Genomic DNA, 24,169 nt, shown 5'->3' on the forward strand with positions numbered 1-24,169 from the left:
CTAGCTACTGGAAGCTTCTATATAACACAGGGAGCCCAGCCTGGTGCTCTGAGGACCTAGAGGGGTGGGATGGGAGGGGAAGGGAGGCTCAAGAGGGAGTGGAGATATATATATGTATATATAACAATGGCTGATTCTCTTTGTTGTACAGCAGAAACCAATACAACATTGCAGAGCAATTATCTTCCAATTAAAAAACAAATTTTAAAAAAGCAGTTACCTTATGAGTACTTGTAAAGTTTAAATGAGATAAGGAATATGCAGCAATTCCTGTACCACCCGTTGCATAAACACTCCACAGACGTTAGCTACTGTTGCTGTGATTTCATTATTTTATCTGTCATGCAGCTGATTTTAAGGAGCACTGAAGTATGTGTGAGGCCCTGTGCTGGGAACTTAGGGGTACTATGTTTGGCCTTAAATAGGTTTAAGGAGAGAGCAAGAAGAGACATCACCAATCAATAAAATAGTTATAAGCATACCGTTTGGCAGTTTTTCAAAATCTGTTAAAATGCCCAGAGATTCCACTCTGTAACTGCCTCTTAAATACCTCCCTCTGCCCATTTGCTGCAACTTCAGGGCTGTTTGGTTGGATGAGCCTGTCGTCAGGATGCTCTAGGCTGGACCTCATCTGTATTTCCCAGCTGCCCTCCCTTCTGCATGCCCAGCCAATAGCACCAATACAGTCAAAGCCTCGTCCCTGACTTCCATCTTCAGGGGGACAGAGCCTGAGTTCCTGCTGGGTACTGAGGGGGAGGGGGTCGCTCAGCAGGGGGGATTGTGGGGCGGATCAAGGATTTTGTCTCTAGAGGGCCCTGGGAGTCTCCTCAGGAGGGATGGACAGTGAAGGTGGACTGGGGTTAAGGGGTGGCCAGAGGCATTCATGGGAGGGAAGAAGGAGGGACCACACCTACAGGCAAGGAGGAGTCAGGAACCAGGGAACTCAGCCAGCTGAGGGGTTCAAATTCCTCTGAGGTGAACTCTGAGGAAAGAACCTGTGGGCACAGGAGGCCTGAGGAGGGAGAGAGCCAGAAGGGAAGACCCAGCCATTCTGCCAACCCACGGCCAGTCTTGGAAGCCGCAGTCAGCTGAAGCCGCCTCCCCTCAGGGTCCTGACTTGCCTGTCTCTCCTTGGCCCCCAGTGCCTGCCAGAAGGAAAGCCGGATAGAGCAAGAAGACGATGGAGCCAGGCAGGACTCAGATAAGGCTCGATCCCAGGTGAGTATGGGAGGCAGGCCCCAAGCCGGGAGCCAGTTGCTAAGCAGCAGGGGGCCCTCTCACTCTGGCCTGTCCCTACCTCCCTCTGAGCACAAGAATGAGACAGGACTGACAATGGTCTGGTCATTCTGGAAGGTCCTCAGGGACACTGGGGAAGGGTGAATGTATGACCCCTCAGAGCCTTAGCTTTGACCCCAACCAAGTAGAGGAAGATCCCAGGGGTGGAGCGGGCATGAGAGACATGCATAGAGCTCTGACCAGCTGGGGACCCATTCCTGGCGCTAAGGGTCCATTCTTTCTCTGGGACTCAGCTTTTTCTCCTAGCCAACCCCTGAGCTGCTGCCCCTGTGAAGTGGAGGGAATGGACTGTGGCCTTTTTGAGCACTGCAGCCAGACTTGCAGACGGTCACCTGGGCCTTGAGGGGAAATGGAGATGCTCTGTGAACCTAGGAGTGTTCGAGGGAGTGTCAAGTTGCTGGAGTCCCTTCTGCTACCCAACTGCCTGCCCTTAGTCCCCATATTCTGAACACAGGTTGGTGTCTTTCCAGGTACACGGCAGATCTTCTGGAGATACTGAAAACCAATTACAGCATTCCCTCTTCCTGCTTCTCTTACCCTCCCACTGCACCCCAGCTTTTGAGAGGTGAGTCAGAGACCCTCCCCAGAGGAACTGAAAGAAGGAAAAATGAGCATCCCAAGGAGGAAGTGAAAACAGCTGAGAGGAGCTGAGGGGAGGTGGTCCTGAGCTGGCCAGCACAGAGGGAGTGCCTGGGAGGATGGCTGACCCAGTGTCAATCTTGGTAAAAACCTTTTAGGGAAATTCCCTAGTGGTACAGAGGTTATTCAGGGGGTGAAGATTTGATCCCTGGTTAGGGAAGTAAGATCCTACATGCTGGGTAGTACAGTCAAAAAATTTTAAAAATTTTAAAAAGCTGGGGAAAGTACAACTCTGGAGAAGCCAAAAAGTCAAAAGAGGGGCACGGCTACATGGCTTGGAGAAAAACCTGCATGTTGCTGCCAAGTCACTTCAGTCGTGTCCGACTCTGTGTGACTCTGTAGACGGCAGCCCACCAGGCTCCCCTGTCCCTGGGGTTCTCCAGGCAAGAACACTGGAGTGGGTTAACCTGCATGTTGGGACTGCCCAATTCATACAGGGGACACTGACCTGGAGCGTTTTTCAGACCCCAGGGCCCGAAGCCCCACAGAATCCCTTTGAGGCCTGCATAACATCCTTCTTAAAGGGAGTCTATACCACTCTGGAGAGTGGTTATTATGAATAATATTCTTAAAACTTTGGTGAACCTGTAAAAGTATTCTGACAGTGTTGGCTAGCTAGCTCCTATTACCGAATTGGTTTTGAAAGTAAAAGGCCTAGGATGGGACTCTGTTTATTCCTTGGACACCTAAAACATGACAATCAAATGACCCTAGCATCTTGATAGCAAATGTGGCTCCCATCCACACTGTATTTTGTTTTCTTACTGCATGATCAGCCACCTCTTAGATGTTGATGAGTAGGAATCTGTGTCTCTATCCTTAATGTTTTTTCCATTCTCCTTCCTAATGTTGTTACCTCAAGGAGGAGACTCTTCCTAAACAGTACGGTGTAGTCAGTGTGTACTAGGAGGCAGATATGGGCATGTCTTCGTTTCAGATGCTCTGAACTGGAGTGAATACCAATTGCCAGAGGAGGTCCAGGGATGCCTTGCAGCTGCTCTGTGGTTTATGCAAATAGGCAGATGTTACATCCAACTCCAGGTATTTCTTGTTCAGAGAGTACAGATGGTGACATAAGTCTTCTCACACACCAGTGTTGTCAACCAGAGGCAACTTTGTCTCACAGGATACTTTTGGCAATGTCTGGAGGCAATTCCAGTCACCACAAGTAGAGGGTGCTACTGGCATCTAGTGGGGTAGAGGTCAGGGAGTTTGCCCTGGAAACAAAAGAAAGTCCCAACAACCAAGGAATTATCTGGGGCAAGGGGTCAATAGTGCTGAGACTGAGAAACCCTATCTTACACAGTGAAAATGGATCGCACATTGCTTTGCTGTAAAATGTGCACATAGAAGCACTGAGGATATTCAAAGTAGGTAGACTATTCTGGGTCTGGTAGTCTGAGGAGCTACCTTGTTTCCCCATTGAACTGTTGGAGTGAGTAACAGTTGGAAAGTAGGGAGCTGGAGTGGAGAAAGAATGAGTAGGCAGGTTCTCCAGGCACTGGGGAGATTCAAGGTTACTGGTGAGGAAGCAGGGGACAGTTGAGACGGCTGGGCAGGTAAGGTGGGGCCTGCTGAGTGTCAGGCAGAGGAGTTGTACTTTATCCTGCAGGCTCTGAGACTGGGAGGAGCTGGATAGTATTTCAGGACCATTAATTAGTAATCAAGATAGACTTTGGGGAGTAAGGGCCCTAAGAAGAAGGGGTTTAAATTGGAGGTCAGTGCCCCAGCCTAACAGGAAGGGCAAGAACCTATGCCAGAGCAGTGTCAGGGAAAGGAAGGGCAGATTGGAAAATACAGGCAATCCAAAGAAAGAGCAGGCAATCTGGTAAATATTTAGACAAGCTAAGTGAAAGAAAAAGAAACTCTAATGATGACTCAGAATCTGAACAGTGGTGATGACACTGACAGAAATAGGAGAGTCAGGAAGAGGTGTCCATTGGACACGCGGTGAAACCCTTTCCTCATTCATTTATAAACTCTTTGTTCTTAAATGCTATTTAAGAAAGAACTATTCTGGAAGAACTATTGAAACTTTCAATAATTTGTTTTTGAAATGCCTATGATATGACTGCAATTATAATCCCTAGAGGATTTTCTTATTAATGGACTGATCCAAACTTTTATTTGGGGGGAGTGAAGGGCCAAGAAAAGCCAAGACAGTTTTGAAAAAGAGTAAGGAGGATATGTGCCCTACCAAATATTAAAGGTTGTATATTAAAAGACTAGAGTAATTGAAGCAATGATATAATAACTGCAACCACACAACCCAGACTAGGACTTAAACCCACTGTTTGTGTGTTATTGTTTTTTTTTTTTTTTCTTTTTGGCCATACCATGTGGCTTGCAGGATCTTAGACTGGGAGGAATAGAGAATTCTCCTATATGTGCCAAGGAGACATGTCTAAGAATGCTTACGGTAGCATTTGTTTGTCACAAAGAAAATAATAACAACCATGAAAACAATGTTGAATGGAAAACGTTTATATAGATTTTTTTTAATGCAAAGCAATATAATTATGTTGAGCATGTACATATGTTGTAAAAAAATTAAAACATACAGGAAAAGATACACACCAACTTCAGAATAGTAGTTATCCCTGGGAGGTGAAGTAAGTGAAGGGAAAAGGACCCTGGAGATATATACAGGGTCTTCAAGTACACCTGTAATGTTTTATCTAAGAATAACTTTTGAATCAAAACTGGCATATCATAACTCTTTGAAATAGATTATGGATATATTAATGCAGCTCTATTATTCTCTTTATTTTAAAAACTTTTATAATTGTAAAATAATTATAAAAATAATTTTTGACAGGCTGTGATGAAATGTTAGGTGGAAAAAACAGAATGTAAAATTTTACAGTATGATTGCAGTAATACAATATCTATACACTTTAACCAGGATGTTTTTTAAAGCTACTTTTTATTGAGCAAATACTACCATTGAGTCATGCTAAGAGGTTTAATTGGAGGGTAATAATCTACCCATGATTATAGAGCAAGCAGTAAATGGAATTTTACTTTGAGCTTAGAGCCTATGCTCTTCACCTCCGTGGAAATACATGCAAAAAGGAGAATAATTTTTGGTTAGGAACTAGCTTGGATTATGGGTAAAACTTTTTCTTTCAAAGTTTTAATGTTCTTATATTGTTTTATTATTTAAAAGAGTAATCTGCATTGTTACAGATACAATAGGAATTTGCTAGTTGCTCAAGTATAGTTGTAATCAACTGGTCAGTTAGACAAGTATTTCCCAAAGTGTGTTCCTTGGAATGCTAATCCCAAGGAGTGCTCCATGAAAACAGAGCCTATAGAAAAATCACTTCTGTAAAAGCTATATTCTGTAACTTCCTTTTGGAAATTAACAATATAAATCAGATTTAAAATTTATACTCTGCAGGAAAGAAACATGTTTAACCTTGTTTAAAGTGTTTCCAAAAATCCTTAAGCTATCAGAAACTTTTGTTTCATAATATCTATTAAGATACAGAAAAATAAGATAGAGGACCATCTTCTAAGGAGGTAAACGAGTTTGAGGTAGAGTACTGGTGTTGGCTGTGGATGCTAAGGAAGTTCTCTCTCCTAGCTTCTGCCCTGTGGAAGTGAATGTGAGAGCCTGTAGACAGTGCAAAGATGAGAAAGAATAGAGCACAAAAGGCAGCAGATACAAGAAACTGCAAAAGCACTTCCATACTGAATAGCTGGAATATGCCTCACCTCCACCTTCATCAACTTAAGCAACTTTTGATGGTTAATATTATTCCACATTTCTCCCCATAGTTATGTGAACATACACCAAGAGTCAGCATATGTCATGGTGAAGAGAATGGGCTTAGTTAGGATCAGGAACCCTTGGGTTTAAATCCCAGCTCTGTCACTTTCAGGCTGTGTGATCATGGGTGAGGTGCTCAACTCTAAGCCTAGTTTCCTGGCTAGTTTCCTCCATGTAAATGGAGATGACAGGAAGAATCCTTGTGTGGTCATTTCTTTCATTGAACAAATAGTCACAGTTACTGTTGCATGTACTTGGAGATAGAACAGAAAACAAGCCTGACAAAGTCCCTGCCTTTGTGGAGTTCACACTACCATCACTCTATGGGGACAAGCAACAAATATGTAAATAACCTCACTGTGAGGGCAACTTGGGAGGGAGAGATTACACCACACTGGACACTCAAGGGTTGCTGACTGAGGAGGGGCATTTGAGCAGAGAGCTCAGTGAGGAGCATAAGCCAGACACGGGGAGCTCAGGGAGAAAAACTGAACAGGCAGCTGCCAAGCACTATAAGGTCCTGGAGGTAGAAATGGCTCAGGTGGTTGTTAGGTGGCTGAGGGGTGGTAGGGAAATCCTGCTGCTGCTGCTGCTAAGTCACTTCAGTTGTGCCCGACTCTGTGTGACCCCATAGACAGCAGCCCACCAGGCCCCCCAGTCCCTGGGATTCTCCAGGCAAGAACACTGGAGTGGGGTGCCATTGCCTTCTCCAGGGAAATCCTAAACCTCGATAAACAGAAGAGGTGAGATGCAATGGTTGAGTCTGGAACACAGGGTGTGGGAGGGGATGAGGAATCAGTATCGGAGACCCAGGGTCTCCAGGAGAGGAGCCAGAACCGTAGTTACTGGAGTCAAGCGGGATGGGAGAGACTTTCAAGGAGGAGGGAATAGTCAAGGACAGTGAAGATGGAGAAAGGCTTTGATGTGATGGCTTCTGGAGGGGCTGTTCCACTCTTGTCTCTCAGTGAGCTGATAAGGACAAGAGTCAAGCAGGAGCTGGGGGAGTCCCTCAAGGAGGGGCCTCCAGAGGTATTCCCCTTCCCAACAAAGGACATTGGTTTTTAGAAATCTACTGAATTAATTTTGCTTTCTGCCTATCTGGACTTTTTATTTTATCTGTTTTTTTTTTAACTAAACATTTCTATTGTAAAAAAAAATTCAGTAAAGTCAATATGAAAATAGAGAAAATTATGAGGAAGAAAAATCGAGTATGGTCCCACCACTCAAGACCAGCACTGCAAATATAGTATAAGCTGTTTTCTGTGCTTTTATTTAACAGTAGTGGAAATCTAACTATACTATAATTTTATATACTGTTTTTATAAACATGACATCATATGAATTTTTTCACATTACTACATATTTGGCAAAGTATGTCTTAAAAAAACTTATTTGTTGTAAAATGCATATTTGTTATAGAATAATTGGGAAAAAAAGAAGACAAAGACCACCCACAGTCTCATCACCCAAAGATGGCATTGCTAATTTATTCCTAGGCAATCATTTTTAATATTTTTATCTTAACCCACATGAACATGGTATAAAATTTTAAATAGTACAAAAAGGCTACTAATGAAAATTAACACTCCCTTGCCCTATTTATTCTCATTTTTAATCTTCATCCTACTTTTTTAGCTGATGATTTTTTAAGTTCCCTTCAAATTACCATTATTTCATGTGGTATCAGTTTTGTATATTATCTGTGGCTGCCTCTATAATACATAAAGATTTGATTCACTTAGTACCAAACTTCTACTCATTCCACAGCTTCATCATTAGTTTTAGTTGGTTATCTTTATAGCTGTATATACTATACCTATAGTTTATTTCTTATTCTGCCAACTGCGGATAGTACTTCTTCACTTTCCATTTCGTATGATAAAGATATTAGGGCCCCACTCTTTCCTTCAACTCTTTTCTATCCTTCTCTTAAGCCAAATCCTTTACATGGCTATAGTTTTACTATGCTATTTATTTTTATTTCTTTCTGGTCACACCATGTGGCTTTTGGGATCTTAGTTTCCCACCCAGGGATCAAACCCTGGCTGTTAGGAGTGAACATACCAGGTCCTAACCACCAGCTGCTGCTGCTGCTGCTAAGTCGCTTCAGTCGTGCCCGACTCTGTGCGACCCCATAGACGGCAGCCCACCAGGCTCCCCCTTCCCTGGGATTCTCCAGGCAAGAACACTGGAGTGGGTTGCCATTTCCTTCTCCAATGCATGAAAGTGAAAAGTGAAAGTGAAGTCACTCAGTCATGTCCGACCCCATGGACTGCAGCCTACCAAGGCTCCTCCGTCCATGGGATTTTCCAGGCAAGAGTACTGGAGTGGGTTGCCATTGCCTTCTTCGCCTAACCACCAGAGTCCTGTGGTAATTTTGCTTTCTGCTTTGTTCATATTAAGGTGTGTTTCTTTCAGTTATAAATTATATTCAGTAAAGGGCAATGATTTTATGTATATAATTTGATGGATTTTTACCCAAGTGTGCATCTATGAAATCACCACTTTACTGCCTATATTTTTTTTTAACATTCAGAAGTTTAAACTATTTGTATCAAATTTGACCATCCTTCTCTTTGTGATTTCTTGGATTACACCTAAGCTTAGGAAGGTCTTCCCTCAAGTTTTGATGAAAATATAATTCTCTCTTTTTTTCCCTTCTCTCAATTTTCCCTGTTTTAATTTTAAATAAATACCATTTTTTAAAAAATCTCTTTTTTAAAACACTTTTTTTGTTGTTGTTTTGAGGTATAGCCGATTAACAATGTTGTGATAATTTCAGGTGAACAGAGAGAGGACTCAGCCATACATACACATGAATCCATTCTCCCCCAAGCCCCTACCCACGCCCATCCAGGCTGGCACATAATATTGAACAGAGTTCCACTGGCTATACAGTAGATCCTTGTTGTTTATCTGGAATTATTTTGATACATGGAAGGCTTTATGTGTATATCATGATAAAACAATAGCAACTGTTTTAAATCCACATGTTTACTGTATAAGGATAAAATTGTGTCAGAAAAAAAGATCCTCTGTTATATCTTTAAAATTTCAAGGAAGGGAGGTAGTCTCTTTTAAATTAAGGATTGCAACCAGGTGGATTTTTGCCTGTTTTATTTTGTTAATGTTTAAAACCTGCAGGGCCTACTAGAGCAATATCTGTAGAGGTATTTGAGAATGAGACAACCGAGCTAAACAGCAACACTAAGCCAGTAATTTGGTCACACAGTGGGCTGCACCCTAATTAAGTGAAAGCAGGTGGAGACAGGAATGGGGAGGAAGGAAGAACAACACAGTCCCATCTTTTGAGGCCTGTAACAGAAAAGAAAAGCTTACCACTGACTTCAGAAGTGTAGGCTGGGAGATTGTCCAAGGACTGCTTCCCTGCAGCAGGTCCTCTGGATTGATCACAGACCTAACTGTGGTCAGAGGTAAAGGGCCTCTTGAAGAAAGCAAACAAAAAGAAAAACATGTTCCCTGAAATAAGAACAACCAGGATCAAAGTTCAGTTCAGTTCAGTCGCTCAGTCATGTCCAATTCCATGGACTGCAACCCATGAACTGCAGCACGCCAGGCTTCCCTGTCCATCAGCAGCTCCCGGAGCTTACTCAAACTCATGTCCATTGAGTTAGTGATGCCATCCAACCATCTCATCCTCTGTCATCCCTTTCTCCTCCCGCCTTTAATCTTTCCCAGCATCAGAGTCTTTTCAAATGAGTCAGTTCTTTGCATCAGGTAGCCAAAGTATTGGAGTTTCAGCTTCAGCATCAGTCCTTCCAATGAATATTCAGGACTGATTTCCTTTAGGATGAACTGGTTGGATCTCCTTGCAGTCCAAGGGACTCTCAAGAGTCTTCAACACCACAGTTCAAAAGCATCAAAGTAGTTTTTGACAAATTCACCTTTGTCCTGGTTGCTCCTTGTGATGTCACCAAGTATGACTGACCCAGATGACAACTCAAGTCTTCACCGGGATGTGGTCTCCTTCTTCCTTGTTTTGGTGTCAGCAGCTCTGAGCTGCCCTCAGTCACCAAACATAGGGCAGACCAGCCAATATCCTCTCATTGTTCAGTCACCCAGTCATGTCAGACTCTTTGTGACCCCATGGACTGCAGAATACCAGGCTTCCCTGTCCCTCAGCATCTCCTGGAGTTTGTCCAAGTTCATGTCCACTGCATCAGTGATACCATCCAGCCATCTCATCCTCTGTCACCCTTTTCTTCTGCCTTCAATCTTTCCCAGCTTCAGGGTCTCTTCCAATGAGTCAGCTGATTGCATCAGGTGACCAAAGTATTTGAGCTTCAGCATCAATCCTTCCAATAAGTATTCAGGGTTGATTTCCTTTACTCCCAATGCAATATGACAGTGGCTGGACTCTGCCAGTCTTCCCCTTCTTCTTCTGTCATCTAGCTAGTTGGGAGACTAAAAGGAAAGTCTGCCAAGGAGGGAAGAGACTAAGATAAATGAGGGTCCAGGCTTAGTCACCGAGGACATGGAACAAACTGTTTAAAACATTGTGGCACTGATTAGAACATGCTCAGAAACAAATATTGTGACTATATTAGTGTTTTCCTGTTAGCAAGGATGAGGCCAGAGGAGCTTCATTGGTATTTGTTAAAATGTTTGTTATCTTCTATTATCAGGTGAGCTTGTTTAAAATGTAGATTACATCCCAGATCTATGGGTACAACATCTATTGTGGCAGGGGGTAGAGGGAGTGGGGGTCTGGACAGCTACTTTTTAACAACTCCTTAAATGATTTCAATAAATACTAAAGACAGCTACTGGATTACATTTAATGTGAGAATAAGTGTACTTGGGGCCAGCATAGGTCAAATATCCTTGGAGTCTTTACTTGGCTCCACTTCTCTTGTTAAAGTCCCATTATATGTCCCAGTAAAGTGACAAAATTTTTGAAATCAAATTTAAACATCTCTAGGCTCCAAAATCACTGCAGATGGTGACTGCAGCCATGAAATTAAAAGATGCTTACTCTTTGGAAGAAAAGTTATGACCAACCTAGAAAGCATATTGAAAAGCAGAGACATTATTTTGCCAACAAAGGGCCGTCTAGTCAAGGCTATGGTTTTTCCAGTGGTCATGTATGGATGCGAGAGTTGGACTGTGAAGAAAGCTGAGCGCAGAAGAATTGATGCTTTTGAACTGTGGTGTTGGAGAAGACTCTTGAGAGTCCCTTGGACTGCAAGGAGATCCAACCAGTCCATTCTGAAGGAGATCAGCCCTGGGTGTTCTTGGGAAGGAATGATGCTAAAGCTGAAACTCCAGTACTTTGGCCACTTCATGGGAAGAGTTGATTCATTGGCGCAAAGAGTTGGACACGACTGAGCAACTGAACTGAACTGAACTGAAGTATATCAAGTTCATACTGTTCATGGGGTCCTCAAGGCAAGAATACTGGTTTGCTATTGCCTTCTCCATTGGAAGGACTGGTGCCGAAGCTGAAACGCCAACACTTTGGCTACCTGATGCGAAGAGCTGACTCATTTGAAAATACCCTGATGCTGGGAAAGATTGAAGACAGGAGGAGAAGGGGATGACAGAGGATGAGATGATTGGATGGTATCACCAACTCAATGGACACAAGTCTGAGCAAGCTTTGAGAGTTGGTGATGGACAGGGAAGCCTGGCATGCTGCAGTCCATGGGGTCACAAAAAGTCGGACACAACTGAGAGACTGAAGTATATCAGTATATATTCTGATATATATCAGAAGTATATATTTTGCTTTAATTATAATGTTAACTGGTCCCTGTCTGCTGGCATAACCCCTGACACTGAGAAAAGTGAACAGGCCCTGTTGACCTCCGAACTTAGAATTTTTGTTCATTATGTACAAACTTGTTAGGTGTCTATATCCTGATTCAAGTAAGCCTTATCATACTTAGATTGATCTGGTCTAGTCTCCCATGCATGCAGAAGAATGACTTTTTCTTAGTCACATGTTAGAAATTCTAGGTCTAAGAAAAAGCCCCTCTTCTGCATGATAGAAAGCCTAGACCAGGTCATTCTAGATGTGGTAAAGCAATTAGATGCATGTGAGGAAGCCAACATCTTCTGCTCCTCAGCCCTGGTCTTCAGCTCACTGGAGCCTGTCCTCTCTTTCCACTCTAGCATTGGGCCCTATGGATATTTCCCTCATGGTCATCATGACCTTGCTTGTCCTGGCCTCAATAGCCATCTTCCTGGAGACTGCTGTCTACCTGCACAAGAACACCCGCTGCCCTATCAAGAGGAAGACCCTGATCTGGTGCAGCTCTTCACCCACGGTGAGGGTCCTGCCGCTGCCTTTGGGGAGGGGCTGAAGAGGAGAATTCCTTTCAACTCAATAATAGAGGTTGCCTTCCTCTACTGCTTTAGGGTGGGGGTTTTCATCTGCTATCTGCAGTCAGGATCCCATGCTTGGAAGGTCACAGGCAGTGAGATGGAGTGTTTGAAATCTTAGAGCCACAGAAACAGCTCTAAGAACAGCTGAAGAATGGTCTGAGCCCACCAGCTATCCCACTCACTACTCCCCTGCTACTGTGTTGCTGTTAAAATAAACCTGTTTCCTGCACAGACCAGCAGTGGTTCCTCAGAGGGTAGGAGGAGAGTAATTTTTTCCCATGGGGTCGTGTTCACTCTACCCTTACATTGTAAGTCCTTCTAACTCACTCTTACAGCCATTTGATAGCTCTTTGGCATGCTCGCAGGCCACAAGATGAGGTTTCTCTTTCTGTGTGGTGAGCTCTGTGTCTGTTTCGGGTAAAGAACAAAGCCCTTGAGGTCCTTTTCTGCCAGATGACACCTGCCTGGGCCATCTCAAGACATCAGAGGTGCTCTAATAACATGGGATGTTGAAAGGAAGGGTTGGATCTTGATCTACGTACTCTTAAAGATGAACTGACCTATTCCTACTCCAGTGACGTATGTTGAGAGATGATAGTCTTCAAAAGAGCCTCTGACTCAAGGTGACTTGCTGTCTCTAACACTAGACAAGGAATAAACTGACAGCTGAATTTAAAAATTAATGTTTTTTAAATTAGTTGATTTAACTAGCTCTTTTTCCAACTGGTCACTTTTTTTTTTTTTTGGCTGTGCCAAGTGTTAGTTGTGGCATGTGGGATCTAGTTCCCTGACCAGGGAATGAACCCAGGCCACTTGCATTGGGAGCTCAGTCTTAGCCGCTGGACCATGAGTAAAGTCCTCAGTTGGTCACTTTTAAGTAATGGTGCCTTAGATGTTTAGCTTTTGCTTCCTTGAGCTCTTGCCGCAAAAGGTGAGCATGCAGTCTCCTTCCCTACCCTAACCAGCTCCTGGTTCTTCTCCAAGCAGATAGTGTCCACATTCTCCTGCTTTGGTCTCTGGATTCCTCGTGCCCTCACACTTGTGGAAATGGCCATAACTACGTGAGTGTCCTGCCCTGCCCCCAGCTGAACTAGATATCCCTCTGAGGTCCCCCTTCTGCTCCTCTCAACCCTGGGAATCCAGAGTTTGTCTTTTTTATCCCCTGTCCCTTCCATAAGTCCATGCAAACAAACTGACCACAAATTGAGCCCTTTCCAACGTGTCTCTTGAACTTCTAGTGCATCTCAGGCACCATTTTGTTCTCACAGCCTGCCCTCTTCCACCTGTCCTCTCTCACTTCTCAAAATGCCTAGACCCTACCTGATCCCTTCAGGAAGCCCCCCTCTCCCTGTCCTTTTGCAGTCTGTTTTCCTTTGGCAGCAGGTGGTATCCCGCCAGCTGCTTCCACCTGCTCCTCGGTGTGCTCAGGCCCACCTCCCACCTCTCCCCAACTCCAGGTTTTACGCGATGTGCTTTTACCTGGTGATGCAGGCCATGGTAGAAGGCTTTGGTGGGAAGGAGGCAGTGTTGAGGACACTGAAGGACACCCCGGTGATGATCCATACAGGCCCCTGCTGCTGCTGCTGCCCCTGCTGCCCCCGAATCAAGATCACCAGGTGAGGTGGGAGGGAGAGGCTGCCTGGAGAGCAGACTGGCCTCTTCTGCACTCTCTCAAGAGCCTCTGCTGGCTCTCTCAGTCCTGCTTCAAGCCTCATGGAATTTGGCTTGTATAGAACAAAGCCAGTGATGAAAGGGTGGGCATCCCACAGCCAGGACCCACACACTGGGCACCCACACAGGGGTAGGAGGAACAGAGGAAGGAGAACTCCAGAGTTCCATCACTTACACTCACTGTCCCCTACAAACTCTATCACAGAGAACAAACTGCACTTTGGGCTATTTACTTTCCCCTTCCATCCATTTCAGTTAATGAGGTTGGGGTCAATCCTCAGATAGTTATTGCTCAAAAGGCATCATTCTGGTCTGAGGGTGAATGGGAGACAATAAAGATGGTTCCCAATGCTCTTCCTAAGTCCCCACCCACTTGACTATGTTGGTGTCTATGATGGTGGCCAAGCCTTGCCAGGAACCCAGTGAGAGAACTGAAAGTTCTGGTTGGGGTGGGTGATTTGCAGGTCTATGTTCCTAATCCTCTTCCCACTTCAGGAAGAGACTTCAGCTGTTGCTGTTGGGCCCCATCCAGTACGCCTTCTTCAAGATATCACTGAGCCTGGTGGGCCTGTTTCTCATCCCTGATGGCATCTTTGACCCATCAGACGTAAGTCCAGAGTAAGGGGCAGCAGAGGCCAAGATGAGCTTAATTCCTTTGAGCTCTAGAAAGAATAGCTGGAGCCAATATCCCCTGATTCAAGGCCCCAGGATTGGGATAGCCCCAGGTACAGGGCGACTGTGGAAAAGCAGAGGCTCAGGGACTCTAATGGGGAGAGAAGAAGCTTTTTTATTTTCCCCACCATTGGGAGAAGGGAAAAAAAAGGAGAAAGGGGCTTGCTTCCTCACTGACTGCTTTCTGGCCTGCCACCAGATTTCTGAGAGGAGCACAGCTCTATGGATCAACACTTTCCTCGGTGTGTCCACCCTGTTGGCTCTGTGGACCATAGGCATCATTTTTCGTCAAGCCAGGCTGCACCTGGGCGAGCAGAACATAGGAGCCAAATTTGTTCTGTTCCAGGTAACTATACCCTGAGAGAGAAAAGATGGTTATTAATGAGCCACAAATCGTAGGGGTTAGAAGCTGAGACTAATAAAGGCTGGAAGTGGGTCTGGGAATCTTCTTAAGCCTTAGGTTCCTGTGAGATTTGGAAAAGAATCCCTGTCCTTCCCCAGTTGTTGCTTTTCTGTGCTGTAACAGTTTCCTAAGGTTGCTGGAGCAAAATAGTACAAACCAGGTGGCTTAAAACAACAGAAATGCATTGCCTCACAGTTCTGGAGGTTGGAAGTCCAAAACCAAGCTGTCAGCGGCCCACATGCCCACTGAACACTGTTGGGGCGAACCCTTCCTTGACTATTGCTGGCATCTGATTGTTTGCAACAATCTTTGACATCCTTGGCTCATCACAGGGCATTCTCCCCTCACGTGTCTGTGTCTCCTTTTCTGATAAGGACGTCAGTCATATTGGAATAAGGACCCACCCTACTTCAGTATGACCTCGTCTTAACTAATTACATCTTATCAGTTACCAAGACAATGATGGTCACATTCTGAGGTCCTGGGAGTTAGGAACTTCAATGCATCTTTTAGGGGGACACAATGAAGCCCATAACACATGTATTTTTAAACCTTAAATTCTTATACCTTTGCTGTTTTCTTTTCTTCACTACCCATTACTTCTAAAAATCTTGCAATTCATCACTAGAAACATCAGCATTATCAGTTACAACTATAAATGAGCAGTACTACATATTAGGCGCTTTTCATATATTAATTACATTTAAGTTCACTATAATCTTCAGAATCATTGTTTTTTCTATTTTACAAATGAGAAACTGAGGTGTTTGGGGGTTTGCTCAAAGGTACATAAGGAATGGAACTGGAATTTAAACATAGAACTATCTATCTACTCCCAAACCCACATCCCTTCTTCTCATCTCACTGACTCTGCATCATCACCTCTTCCCTGAGAATTTTCTCAAAGGCACATTTGTTCACTTTTTACACTTTCCATTCTCTAAGCCCAGAGATAACCTTTCCACCAAATGCAATGACTTCTAGCCTTTACTGTTTCTCTTCTCTCTCCATTCTTTGTCTTCTTGCTGGGGCCTTCTCCCATTCCCAAGGCATGATTCCTTTAGAGTTAATAGATTGATTTCACATAAATTCTCATTTGACCTAAGCAGGTGCTGCTTACAGGCACATGGCAGGCAGAAGCGGAGGGTCTATAGGAAGACAGAGGACAGAAGAGCCTACCATGGAATAAGGGACTGACAGGGCACAGAAAGGATCTGGGCTCCAGAAGCACTTAGGGTCAGGCCACAGAATAAAAGCCTTGTGATTAATGAACCTGCCTATGATTATCGGAGGGAACCCTGGACAAGCCAAGTCTACCCTGAAGAGGCTGTGCGTCAGAAAAGTGTACTCAGAGAGGGCAAGCACTAAGACACATTTCAAACACAGCAGTGGGCCGGCCAGCCTCAGCGCCAAGGATGCTGAGCCCCTGCGCTCACTCCTCTTTTCTGTTCTGCAGGTACTCCTTATTCTGTCTGCCCTGCAGCCATCCATCTTCTCAGTCTTGGCCAATGGCGGGCAGATTGCTTGTTCACCTCCCTTTTCTTCTAAAATCAGGTCTCAAGGTAAGCACATGGGGTTTCCTAGTCTATTCCAGGATGAGCAGGAGGCGGAAGTCTCAGAAGAGAGGATCTTAGATTGGAAGTAGGGCTAGCCACTCGCATAATATTCAGTGTTCTGCTTAGCGTACTGAGAAAGAGACCTCCAAGAAATCTAGCAGAGGCTCTGAGTCTGTGACCTCTCTGATCATACAGACAGCTGTGATCCTGCAGCTTGAGGCCCAGCCCTGATGATCAACCCAGGAAGCCATGGGTTCAATCCTCAGCTCCTGAAAGAGGAATAGGTGGTTAGGAAGCAGAGGGTCATGATGATAAAACATGCAAAAGAAATGTTTAATGCTAGCCTCAAAGTTCAGTAGGTAGAGAGCCAAGTTCTGGTTCTGGCTCTACTGTCAACTTGCCGTGTTACTGGTGACAACTTAATATCTCTAGGTCCTGGTTTGAGGATAAATTAAAACTGTTGTCCAACTCATATGCCAGGGCTGCTATGGGATACCACCTCTGTAAGTTAGAATAACCTATATTTTGTCCCATGCTGCAGTGATGAACTGCCACCTCCTCATCCTTGAGAGTTTTCTGATCACTGTGCTGACACGAATATACTACCGAAGGAAAGATGACAAGCTTGGATATGAACCTTTCTCTTCTCCAGACCAGGACTTAAACCTCAAAGCCTGAGGTGAATGGCTTGGACAATGAAAGAGACACTGTATTCATTAGATGGGCACAAGATTTCTTTACTGTTCTTCAACCTTGACCAAACGGGGATCAATTCTATTGTCAGCGCAAGCTGGCAAATGATGTATGCTTGACTGTAGAGATGAATCAGAACTATGCAATAGGATGAAATTGTTTTGGATCTTGCCTGAGGAAGGTATTTTAAGCTTAATAAACAGGATGGAGTTTGATTTTCTACAACTGGGCACATTGCCTCCGTGGGTGCCACTATTAGCCCATCAAGATTGTATATTAAAAGGTTATTCTGAGCTTTCCCAAAGCAAATGAAAGGCGGAAGAGTGTATGATAGTTTTCTTGGTACAATAACAGGAACAGAACTCAGCCAGGCAAAACAGTATGATCCCAAAGTCTCAAAGAAACGAGGCTTCTGAAGAACAGAAGGAAGTTGTTCCCTTACAGATGTGTCAGTAGGGCACTGATGACATTAGACCGGGGAGATCTACATCAGCCTCCCTTTGTGGGCCAATGGCTTTCTGAGTCTTCTGTACCAAGCTGCAGAAGGAACTGCAATGATATGGTCATGCAATGATTCTGAGGAGACAAATTAGGATGCAAAAGTAAAGGAATTGATCATACAGGAAAAGTCTCAAATACATGAAATATATAATACACATGTGAAACATTAGGTAAAATCACTTTGCCTTTATTTGGCTAATGACAAAAGCCAAAATAACTGAACAATAACAATTTAGTAACACTCAGACAGAAAAAAATACACTGAACACCGATTGAGGAAAACGTCCTTGTGGACACCAGCACTGGTGATGGGGGCAACATTCATGCCAAGGCCAGTATTTCTTTCCAACACTCTTCTCAGGATCCACAATACAAAACAACTCAACCAATCAAATCTCTGTGTTCAAAACAGTCAGTGTCTCCCTAAGAATGGTGAGAAAGCCCACTTGAAAGCTAAGTAAACAGAACTGCAGTCATTTTAATGTTAAACCAACACAACTACTTTTGTTTTCTACCCCAATCTAAGTACTAACATTAAACTTTGGCAGACAGAATATCTTTCTTCTTTCTTTTAAAGAAAATTAACATTTAATAGTATAATCCCCAAAACATGTTCTATTTATTTGCAAAAATAATAGCTAGGGACCAGTCTTTATCCCATGACAATCTATTCCATGAGAGAAAACAAGAACAATCATTGTATGACCTTGAAAAATATACCTTTAAAAATACTTATATTGATAAGCTTGAAAAAAATACCATTAGTTAAAAACATTGTTAAGGGAGCTTTTCTCCTACCTGCATTGGCTCAACTTTTGGTGATAGTTTGCTGACAGAACATGTAAAAGCTATGGCTTTTAGGAAATTAAACAAAAGCAGCAAAATAGACTTGATTTGGAAAGATTTTAGATATAGGGTTTAAAACAGGATTAATAAGGCAATGAGCTCCAGAAAAACAAAAACTGCCCGTAAATCAAGAAAGAATACAAAGCACTGTGAAGAAATCATTGTGGATGGAATATTCAAAGACTTCCTGGACAGCTGTGTGGTCACAAATGAGAAAAATGTAACTCAGGTGCTGCCTGCGATGTTATCAGTGATCAGAAAAGGTCAAAAGCTCTCTTGACCTCCCTCAAATTTTTTCTCTTATTCAGGACTTTCAACCTCCTCACATCCCCAACCTTCTTACCCAAGCCTCATCGAAATAATGGTCTTTGGCTCTAGCGATCAGAAGCAGCTGGAGCAGTACAAATGATCCATTTCTACTCCTCTAAAATTTCAACCTCTACCCTTCAGTGCTATGGAGTCTAGTGTATGAAAAAAGCAAACTTTCTGCCCAGTGCATCTCAAGGTAACTGATGAAATGGCACCTCCTCAGCACTGGCTACAAGGCTTCTGTCTCCCTTCTCCTTCTATTGCAGAGAGAGGCTATAAGGCCAACCAACTTTTAAGGCTCTCCCATTTCTGCCACATTTGGCCTATTCAGGCTGACAGCTTTGCTTGTGAGATTTAGGGCTTAAGTAATATTAAAATTAATGTTAAAAATTAATATTAACAACAATATTTAAAGATTTACAGATCACACACACGGTTGTGGAATGTGAACCTCTAACCTCATTTAATTAGGCACAAATGATCAAATAATGCATCATCCCAACAACTTCCTCCACCCACCCACCATTGTCCAGCATGTAGGATCACGTTTATCCCAAAGTACCTAGCATGCCATGCCATCAAGTTTTTTGCTTTTAGTCAAAATTTCACAGAGATATACTGTGTTAGGAGACTGAGGCCATACAGGCTCACCAGAAGGGGTGAAAGTTTTCCGACAACACATGCACATGCCGGTGCTAGCAGTCTCATGGAGCTTGTTAGCCTAGAGGTCATACTCCAAGGACAGGATATGCCAAAAGCAGCCCATCTACAGAGCAGAGAAGGAAGGCCAAACATTTGGGACCCAGACAATACCTGTGAGGAGTGACTACAGGGAGGAAAATCACATTCTGATTGCCTCCCTTTCCAAATATACTTGGACAACATGTATTTTGAGAGAAAATGTAGGTGGGTTTCAGTGGTGATTTCACTGTTTTTCTATCAACAGAAATGGGTAGAATTCCCAAAAGGGGAAGACTGAAGCAGAAAAGTTAAATATGTGATCCTACGAAGCTGGTATTATAGGAAAACATTAACTTCAACAGTTCCAAAAAAAGGGTTTCAAGCCAAAGCCTGTGTAAACTAGATTTGATAGTAAAAAAAGCACTTCATGAGAAGAGTTAGAAATGTAATTTTCATGGGCCATCAGGACAACAAGAGGTTCACCCTGTTTATTCCTCTACTCTGCTGCGTTTTGCTTCTCTGGATGATGTAGTTTTAAGAACCTAGGTAGTCCTGCTGTGCAGGCAGGCAGTAACTCTAGCCACTGGCCCTCAGGCATAAGAGCAAGTTTTACCAGAAAGTGTTCAGGAAAGGGACTATGAGATGCTCACAACCTTAGCAGAGGGGCAAGGAAAGATAAAATGTGGTTTTCTTAGCTGAAAACACTAGAACTCCACCCCTACAAGGGGTATTTATGAGTGATGAGATGGGCCCTAGACAGAAGCAAATTTCCCCTGAACCTTATGATATGATAAGGATTAGGATTATGATAGATAATGATCTGCTAGGTCATGTGCTGTAGGATGCTACACATTGAAAAGGAGCTCATGCTCAACAGCAAGTGCTTAAGCTTCAGCATTCTCTGATGTGAAATTTAAGTGGTGAATCCCCTGGGCAGCGTAACAGGGGAAATGGGGGCAGGCAGAGGGAGGAGGAGGGAATCTACCACACTCTTGTAATGTGAGCCACTGGTGACTTGCTAGAGGGGCAGTGATGGGAGTCCCTGCCAGATGCCAACTCCCTGGGGAAAAGAAACACTTTACGGGGCACTGGTTCCAGTCAAGGATACTATTACAAGGGGAAGAGGTCAAGATAAGGCTTTAAAAAGGGGTGTGTTTCCTTATGCTTTTGCACCTATGTTCTCTGCAAACCTCTCTCAATATTCAATATGGTTATGAGCAACATGGATTAACAGATCATGTTCAAACTGCAGACATTTACAAAGTATCCTTCGTAAAAAGCTAGGAAATGAGTATTAAGATAGGAGTAGTAGGGCTAGGGACTTACTCCCAGAGGAAAATTAAACTGATTTTGTATAGGTTTGAGTATTGTCCAACTCCCCTCCTCAATCAGAGTAAACCTGAAAGTGTTCCTCCCTTTAAAGGCAGGAAGAATTGAAAGATTACAAAAAAGAGATTGACAAGAGCTCCCAAATAACTGGGCAACAGAATTTTCTGAGAGATGAACACAGCATAGAAACCGCAGCTGATGCCATGTGGTCTGGTTCCATCCCCATCAGTGTCTTCATGGACCCCACTGGGTCCAACAAGAAACTCCTCAGGGAGTAAGAAAAGTCAGACTCAGATCTCCTTCTTCCCACAGCCACACGGACACACGTGCCAGCAGTATACACTGGGGATTTGTGGCTGTTACTCAGCTTTTAGCTTTTTTAAAAAAAGGAAACCAAGATTATGGTATTTCCCCTCCAAATCACCCATCAGCATGGCTCACTGCCTGAAGGAGTTGGCAAGACAGTTTGCCTGAGAACAGAAGGCAAACACTATGGTGTATCAGGAAGAAAAGGCCTCTGGGTATTACACCACTTCCTTCTGCCCACTCCTCGGGGGCAAAAAATTAGTTCTACTTACTACATTTGAAAGACTAATTTTTAAAAAATTAATAAAAATGACAATTTCCCTGTCAAGAGCACATGAACATAAACAGTAAAGCAAAGTCCATGGGGAGGGTATATGAATGCAGAACAGGCTTCTAAGATGTAGTTAGCCTCCTTCTTGGTGGGGATGGGTGATGTCTCTCCGAGGATAGGCTGTCTGGTCCCCCCATCCTAAGTCCTCTTGCCCCAACTGTCTTTCCTTTGTAGCTGTCCTTAGGATTAGTGTTGGGATCACAATCTGGAATTCAACAGAGAGCTTCTGAAGGTTGGGACAGAGGGAGGGGAGGAGAAAGGAGAGATGAAAATTTAGTCTTCTTCATCCTCACTGATATCATAGGCCGCAGACTTGTGTCTGGAGAGGTTTGTTGGGGAGGAAGGTGGGGAAGTCTTGCCAGAGAAGGGCCACCGGAAAGAGGGAGAGGGGGAACGTTCACGAGTGGGGCTGTTGCTGGGACTCTGCCTTGGACTGATGGCCTGCAGCATCCGGCCTTTCCCCTCTTTCAGCATATGTTTCTGGGGAGACCAAAAGGAAGAGTTAGAAGAAACCTATGGATCCTACTAACCAATGGAGGAGATCTGAGACTTCAAATTATCGTGAGTGCCCTCTGTAACATCAAAAGTGACCAAGTAAGCCACAGATACAATTCTAAGCAATTTCTCAAAGTGGTTATGCTATACTACATGTCTAAGGGGTCCCACCTGTTATCCACTGTCATCCAATCTTAAAAGGAATTCTTAAAAGGCTACTTGGTCTGTAGTCTAGGTTCTAGGCAAAAACAGAGGAATTAACTCAGACAAAAGGGTACCTACCTTAGTTTTGGGGGTTCTCTGAAAATTCTATATTCTCCATGAATAATCTATTCTGGCATCCAAGCACCCCCACAGCCAGATCATTTCTGATATCCTAGGGCTCATCTGCTAATAGCTACACATGCACCTTTTATCTGGCTCAGAAAGACCTTGCCTAGTCCTCAAGGACAGAATTCCCACCATATCCAGCAAACCTGCAGTGGCTGCTTGTAGTGGAGGCAGTTGTTTCTTTTTTTTTTTTTTAAACCGTTCTTTGCTCTTTCCTTTCCTTCTATCCAAAACTGTAATGTAGAAGCAAGCTAGGCAAGGTTACTCACTTGTCACCATATTTGGAGGTTTATAGACAGCTGGCAAAATTAGGAGAATGTATAACCACTTTCTGTAAAGATTTTTAAAACCTTTCTGGGGATAGTTGAAATATAGTTCTGCCCAATAAAGGGAACACATTAGATAACTTTTTATTGTCAATGTCCCTTTCTGCTCAAGGATTTTACAGTTCCTTTCACAGCATAAGAATTCCCTAGATTTTCCTGAATTTCCCTAAATTGCCCAGCAGGAAGAAACATACCAGCGCTCCTTCTGGACCAAACATTTCCAGGAAGCTTCCAATGAATTCTCGGGATTTCTCTTCCCATTTCTGAATGAGGTCAATGCTTTTTTCTTCCACCTTCTGAACAAATTCTTTTGACTTTTCCTCCACATCTTTCACTTTCTTCTTTACTTTGTCAACTCGCTCCTGCAAGTGGTATTTCTTCTCCTGGATAAAGAAATAACTGTTTTGAGAAATATTACTCACACTGACCTTCCATACCAAGAGGAAGGAAAAGACTTGGTTTGGTACTCTATTTAGACATTCCTTTCGGTCTTGAGAATTTCACTTTACTTTAATATATCCCATACTTCCGTACCATGGTAACAGAAAAGATATGCTCTGGCTGGTCATCCTATGTAAAAGTGTAATAATTCTAAGATTGTAGAGCCCAGGACTAAACTAAATGCACAGGGTAAGCCCAGTAACAGACTGGCATATACCAAACAAACTCAGATTTTTAAGACAAAACATTAACTTGGAAGATAAACATGCCCAACAAAACCCAAAACCCCATTCTAGATGGAGATGTATATGTATAGGGAGGGAGCAACAAGATCACTGTACAGTATTGCCAACAACCAGTCAACTCTAACAGGCTGAAAAAGAAAGCAGTAGACCTTTTACTTAATTCATTTATTGTGCTAAAACTTTCCCTCCATCACTGGCTTATTCTATGACTACAGAGAAGTTTTTTTTTTTTTTAAACATCTGGAGGTCTGTTTGCTCATTCGCAAAGTAAGGATGATACTCATTGGTCCCTAAAAATAAGGGAAAATGGTATGAACCCTCCCAAAGGGAGGGAAGGAGTCTTTAGCCAAATGAAAAGTGTTCTCATTTTCAGATCATAAAGGGGAAGGGGAATATGTTTAGGATTCTTAAACACATGACAATAAATTCTGCAGTGTAACAACAGCTAGGTTGTTAACAGTAGCCAGCATTTATCTGCACAGATAAATCAATTTAGATGAAACCATTTTACCCATTCATAATTCACAGAGCTGGGAACAAATGAGGGAGCATGGTAAATTACTCACATATAGAAGACACAGCAGCTTTCTTCTTTTTAAATCAATTTTACTGAGGTATAATTTATATACAAAATGTATAGCAGTTTGTTTCTAAGGGCAATATTAAGCTAAGATAAACTTGCTTTCATAAATCAAATTTTAAAAGTTAGTTCCATGTGCCTTGAGAAGTTGCATGCAAAATGTGTGTTACTAACCACACAGGGAGAAGATCCATAGTTTTCATCAGATTTATACAGACCATACCAAAAAAAAAGTTAAGAACCACTGTTTTAAATGTATTCGATATAAACACTGTACTTTGTAAGTTACACATTCTTATTTAATTGGCTGTATGTCCTTATATCAATGTTGTGATACTAGACTATAAAGGCTGATAATGCTTCTTTTTTATAGAACAGATACATCCAAATGCTCTT

The 24,169-nt window shown here is 43.2% G+C and overlaps 2 protein-coding genes across 3 annotated transcripts in view; one reads left to right on the forward strand and one right to left on the reverse strand.

Moving 5' to 3' along the window:
* Positions 1 to 817: 817 nt before the first annotated feature.
* SLC51A (solute carrier family 51 member A) lies at positions 818 to 17,275 on the forward strand. Its single transcript, XM_069556966.1, has 9 exons — positions 818 to 1,218; positions 1,767 to 1,861; positions 11,846 to 12,000; positions 13,046 to 13,119; positions 13,516 to 13,674; positions 14,225 to 14,336; positions 14,601 to 14,747; positions 16,261 to 16,366; positions 16,902 to 17,275. Exons 1-9 carry the CDS (start codon positions 1,181 to 1,183, stop codon positions 17,036 to 17,038), a joined length of 1,023 nt encoding a protein of 340 aa, XP_069413067.1. The 5' UTR covers positions 818 to 1,180; the 3' UTR covers positions 17,039 to 17,275.
* Positions 17,276 to 17,725: 450 nt separating this feature from the next.
* The window catches only part of PCYT1A (phosphate cytidylyltransferase 1A, choline), a 48,065-nt gene continuing 41,621 nt past the window's right edge, over positions 17,726 to 24,169 (reverse strand). For both annotated transcript variants that reach the window (XM_069556893.1, XM_069556901.1), the window contains 2 exons: positions 22,702 to 22,890; positions 17,726 to 21,836 (listed from right to left, as the gene is read on the reverse strand). In XM_069556893.1, the coding sequence (XP_069412994.1) occupies positions 21,630 to 21,836; positions 22,702 to 22,890 (396 nt within the window). In that variant the 3' untranslated portion in view covers positions 17,726 to 21,629. The remainder of the gene's footprint in view (positions 21,837 to 22,701; positions 22,891 to 24,169) is intronic.

The sequence above is a fragment of the Ovis canadensis genome, chromosome 1, assembly GCF_042477335.2.
Source record: "Ovis canadensis isolate MfBH-ARS-UI-01 breed Bighorn chromosome 1, ARS-UI_OviCan_v2, whole genome shotgun sequence".
Lineage (NCBI taxonomy): Eukaryota > Metazoa > Chordata > Mammalia > Artiodactyla > Bovidae > Ovis > Ovis canadensis.

Coding starts and splice junctions, on each gene's coding strand:
- SLC51A (XM_069556966.1), top strand. CDS start 1,181: ATGGAGCCAGGCAGGACTCAGATAAGGCTCGATCCCAG. Junction 1,862..11,845: donor TGCACCCCAGCTTTTGAGAG/GTGAGTCAGAGA, acceptor TTTCCACTCTAG/CATTGGGCCCTATGGATATT. Junction 14,337..14,600: donor GCATCTTTGACCCATCAGAC/GTAAGTCCAGAG, acceptor GCCTGCCACCAG/ATTTCTGAGAGGAGCACAGC.